This window comes from Chinchilla lanigera, unplaced genomic scaffold (assembly GCF_000276665.1).
Source record: "Chinchilla lanigera isolate Chin_1 unplaced genomic scaffold, ChiLan1.0 scaffold00022, whole genome shotgun sequence".
NCBI lineage: Eukaryota > Metazoa > Chordata > Mammalia > Rodentia > Chinchillidae > Chinchilla > Chinchilla lanigera.
This window is the reverse complement of record NW_004955423.1, coordinates 15,907,396-15,912,219: the sequence shown is the minus strand read 5'-3', so window position 1 is coordinate 15,912,219 and position 4,824 is coordinate 15,907,396. Positions and strand designations below refer to the sequence as shown.

The following is a 4,824-nucleotide window of genomic DNA, read 5'->3' as shown; positions in this document are numbered from 1 at the left end:
GAAGTATTTTTACTCTATTAGACATTAAAGTACACAATATATATATTTTAAACTCTTGAGATGACATGTCACTCATTAGATAAATATGTAAAATGCAAAATGAAAGTAAACTTTTAAATTAATTAAAAATGAGGTAACTATAATTTTTATAAAGTAGCATTATCACAAGTTTTAATTGAATATTATATCATAAGTTTGAATTGAATTTATATCAAGATTGAAGAGGTATCAAAATATATAATCTTTCTTTCTTTCTTTCTTTCTTTCTTTCTTTCTTTCTTTCTTTATTTTTGAGACAGGGTCTTGCTGGCCTTGAGCTCACTTTGTAGCCCAGGCTGGTCTCAAACTTGCAAGGATCCTCCTGCCTTCAGCCTCCCGAGTGCTGGGATTACAAGTGTGCATCACCACACCCAACAATCTTTAAAGTTAGTAAGTATTCTATCAAATGTGACAGCCTATAACTGTAGCTTTCAGAATTCTCAAGGAGAATCCCTTTAGTAAAAGAAAACTTACTAAAAGGTTTCTGTATAATCAAAGAGTTCAGTGCAAAACTGCTGGGCTGAAGCCCAGAGGTTGAATCAGCCTTGTCTACTCAGTCTCCCCTTCATCCCTAAGCACCATAAAGCAGGAACAGTATCTGCCTCTTTTATTGGTTATACCCAGTGATGGCACTCACCAAACACTCAAGAAATGCTTGTGACATTTGTAAGGGACAAAGTGTAAATTAACAGAAAAGAGTGAAAGTCATTGACGTGTGATAATTCTCCAGGCCAGAATTACTGTTTTAAGCTTTGTAGTATGCAACTTCAGTGTTGAGGTGATTAAAAGATACAAGGAGCACAAAAAAACAGGAAAAAATACTGAACCAAATTTAACAAGCCATCTCAAAAGACTGTATTAGACATTAGAGGACCCTTAAAAATATGTAAGGTAAGGTCCCCGCTTCCAGAGTCTCCCATTAAAGAGAAAAGGCTTCCACTCAATTAGTAAGGTCAGTAAAAGATGATAGACTATAAACCTTACCACAGACAGAAAGTTCAGTGGAAGCTTTGATAAGATAAAATAAACTCCAACAGTGAAGAATCTGGGGAGACTTCCTAGAGGAGCTACAATCTAGTTTGATCCCTGGAAAAAAAAGAATTTCAAAAGGTGAATGTGAGGGGGAAAAAGCAGCAGCTTTCAAAAGGTGAATGAAAACAGAAAGTGACCTCCGGAACAGTAAGTGAACTGGGCTAAAGCTTCTGACCTTTTACGATAAGGAGAGAAACAATATAAAGGCAGAGTCAAACAGTTTCAAAGGCATTGTCAGCCCACTCAGGGGGGCCAAGGGAGATTTTCGCGGGTGAGGTCCCAAGGTTAAAGAACACACATGTGCAAGACATCAACAGCAACAGCAGGCAGCATGGAGCAGAGTGGAAAACCCAAGAGCACAAGAGCAAGAGCCACCTCGGTGCTAACTGCGTAATTCTTATACAGGCTGTTATCTCATGTTTACATTCTTACACAGTGCTGTAACCAATAAATGCATGTTCACCTGTGCTAAGTCATGTTAAATAACTGTATCCCACTGTGCGCCTGTCTGCACTAGACAAGCAGGGTCATGTCCTCTAGTGTCCTTAGACACCCCTGAGCTTTGAAGCAGTCTGACTGGTTCCCCACAGGCTATAATTCAACATATGAAACAGTACTCACAAAAGTCAAGGAATGCAGACTTCACATAATCACATTAAGGTTAGCATGCCTATGAGTTACAAAATCAAATGAAGTGACTACTTACAAGGTCATTCATATTAGTTTGGCTAGCTGGATTAATTTCCTCTAAAAACTCCAAGACATAAAATGTGTATCTATCCATAAGGTGGACTCCAATTGCAGGATCAGGTTGATGCTATGAAAACAACAACAAAAAAAGTATATAGCAAATGGTATCACTAAAACAAAGGCTTAAAATACAAAGTTTCCTTCTCTGTTCAATAGATACATATTTATAAAGTATATACAGTGATTTCACAAATAGCTACATATTCCAAAACATTGCATTTACAGATGGAGATGTACCTACCGAGAGGGAATCTTCTCCCACTTGGCTACTGGCCAGGGCCATTATGTTAGGAGAATAAAATCTCTCATACATGGATGCTCCTTGGCAAGTGTCAATAATAAACAGTAGCTCATTGTAGCTGTAAGAAAAGTGAAAACTTCTTTGACAGGAACCATGCTGCTGATCATTTCTACAAGATGTTCAAGTCATATCTTAGCTATTTCAGTAGCTGAACATTTAGAAAGTTTCAGAAGAATTCTCAGTAGAAATCCGGCATGAGAAAAGTTAAATTAGCTGGGCACAGTGGCGCACACCTGTAATGCCAGCACTCTGGAGGCTGAGGCAAGAGGATCACAACTTTTAGCCCAGCCTGCGAGACTTAGCAATTTAGTGAGACCAAAAAAAAGGGAGAGAAAGAAAGAATAAAAAAGGAGAGGGAGAAGAAGGGATGGATGGAGGGAAGGAAGGAAGGAGGGAGTGAGAAGGCAAGAGAGACTCCATTTTCTGTTTTTAACTCTATATTTACCGAAGTCACTTAAAGTTCGCTTAAGCTGTAGTTCACCCCAGTCGCCACGGTTAGTTATCAACTCAGAGCAGAGTCATAGAATGGAAACAGAACAAACAGGACACATTGAGGAGTGGGCTAAAAGATGAACTGCAATCACCACTTGGAATTCTGTGGTCTGACCTTCTGGGAGAAGTAAACTTTGTGATAATTGTGTGACATTCTTGTAAGATTCCCAAAAATGAGGTAATGGTTACTACAGAAACCTAAAATGTACTTAAATTGAAGGTGAGTCCCAGATCGGGGCGGACATCTTCTCTGGCACCAGGTTAGAGACTGTCTGTTAGCCGCCTCCAATAAACCTTTGTTCGTTCATGCCTTTTCGGTTTTCTTGTGAGTGCCTTTCTCAGTGGACTCACTTTCCATATCAGCAGGAAGGAAGAAAGGGAGGGAGGGAGGGAGGGAGGGAAGGAGGGGTAAAGGGCAGCTGGGAGGACTGTGTTCAATGGCCAGTATGGAAAAAAGTTAAAGGCATAACCCTGCCCAGGGAAATCATTCCAGCAGGGAAAGGTGGTATTGTTACAAAGCAGCTGCATCACTCTTCTTCCTCCCCCACGTCTGTGCCACATGGGAATGCAAACAAATATTCAATTCAGCAACCACTTACTTAACACACAAACTATCCTAAAAACTGAACTAGATTCAGAAGGAAAAAAGTAAAGACATATATAATATACATAATTACTATATCATACTTAGCTACCATATTCAAAGGGCTTAAAATGTAACCAGAACCTGAAAGATAAACACATAACTGAACTGGAATGTGATATTACTCTATTACAGATAGATGCTGAGGGGTTACAATGTGCCTGACACATGCTGGGAATACAGTCATCCCTGCCCTCCTAGGGCTCACTGTTTCAGAGTCAGAGTGTTCTCTGGGAACTGCGAAAGGAACTGAAGGAACTGCAAAGAAAAGCAGGTCAGGAAAGGAGATGCCCCACAGGAACAATGAAACGAGAGCACCATTTTACCTAAGAGTGAAAGAAATAATACATTCCAGCAGAGGAAGAACACCTACTGCAAAAAAGGATAAACACCTGGGAAAGGGGAACAGTTTGGAGTAGCTAAGGTACAGAGGAAATTTAGGAGCCAAAGAGAAACTGGTCTCAAAAGTAGGGCAGGGCCAATTTGTAAAGTTCCCATATGAAGCCTGGATCTTATCCTATATAACTTTAAGGAAGCCCCCAAAGCATTCTGAGTGTTTGTTTGAGATGGGATTTCAGTGAAAGAATAACATCACCAGATCTCTGTTTTATGATAAACTGGCAGCTGGTGAAGGTGAAACTAGGCAGGAGACAGGTTTTCTGGGGAGTTTTCCTTAGACACCAGGTCTAGGGAAACAGTCAATATTGCCCCTAGAATAAGCAGCACAGAATTTTGAACCACAATAATCAAGAAAAGGATGGAAAACACAATCAATAACACACTGGTTTTGAGACAAAATTTGTAGAAGACCCTAAAGACCAGAAATATATGAAGTTGTGAAAGGCAATGTAGTAAAACAATTAAGAGCAAGCTCTGGGATCAGACCACACCGGCATCAATCCTAGCTCTGGCACTAGTAGTAGCTATGTAAAGTTGGCAAGTTAACTTAAACTATCTGTGCCTTGGTTTGCTCATCTGTGAAAATAAGAAGAATGATATCTATCTCAAAATTGCTATTAAAAGTAAATCATACAATGTAAGTGAAACACAGAGCTTACACCTAATATGCATTCCATAAATGTAAGGTACAAATAAGACATAACCAGTGTCCAGTAAAAGCTTCCTCAATACTTCTGTATCTGTTTATGCTTATCTTTCAACACAGATAATTATTTTGCGGCACAACTGTGTACACATTTCTCTCTTTCACTAGATTGTAAATACTCTGCAGGGAAAGAAAACATCATATTCCCATGGGTGCCATATGTAGAGAAAGGACCCATAATGTTGACTACAAGTAGTCAAGATATAGCAATTCTGTTACTTTAAGTAACAGATATGACAATTTCACCTTAAGAGATCTTTACCAAGGATTACTAACAAAATATCATCCACAATGTGAGTGAAGTCACAAAATCTATGCTGATCTTAATTTTGACAATTTTTATGAATAAATAATACACTGCTCTCACACTGGGACCTGGAGAACATGCCATGCTGAAAAGTAAAAAGAGTAGGTACAAGTTGAAAACAAACTGATATTTAGAATCTCCATGAATAATTTGGC

At 39.0% G+C, this 4,824-nt stretch overlaps 1 protein-coding gene across 1 annotated transcript in view; it reads right to left on the bottom strand.

Annotated features, from left to right (window-relative positions):
- The window catches only part of Pigk (phosphatidylinositol glycan anchor biosynthesis, class K), a gene marked incomplete in the record, with an annotated part of 106,132 nt that overhangs the window by 58,232 nt on the left and 43,076 nt on the right, over positions 1-4,824 (bottom strand). The window contains 1 exon segment of the mRNA XM_013514553.1: positions 1,778-1,888. Coding sequence (XP_013370007.1) covers positions 1,778-1,888 — 111 coding nt within the window.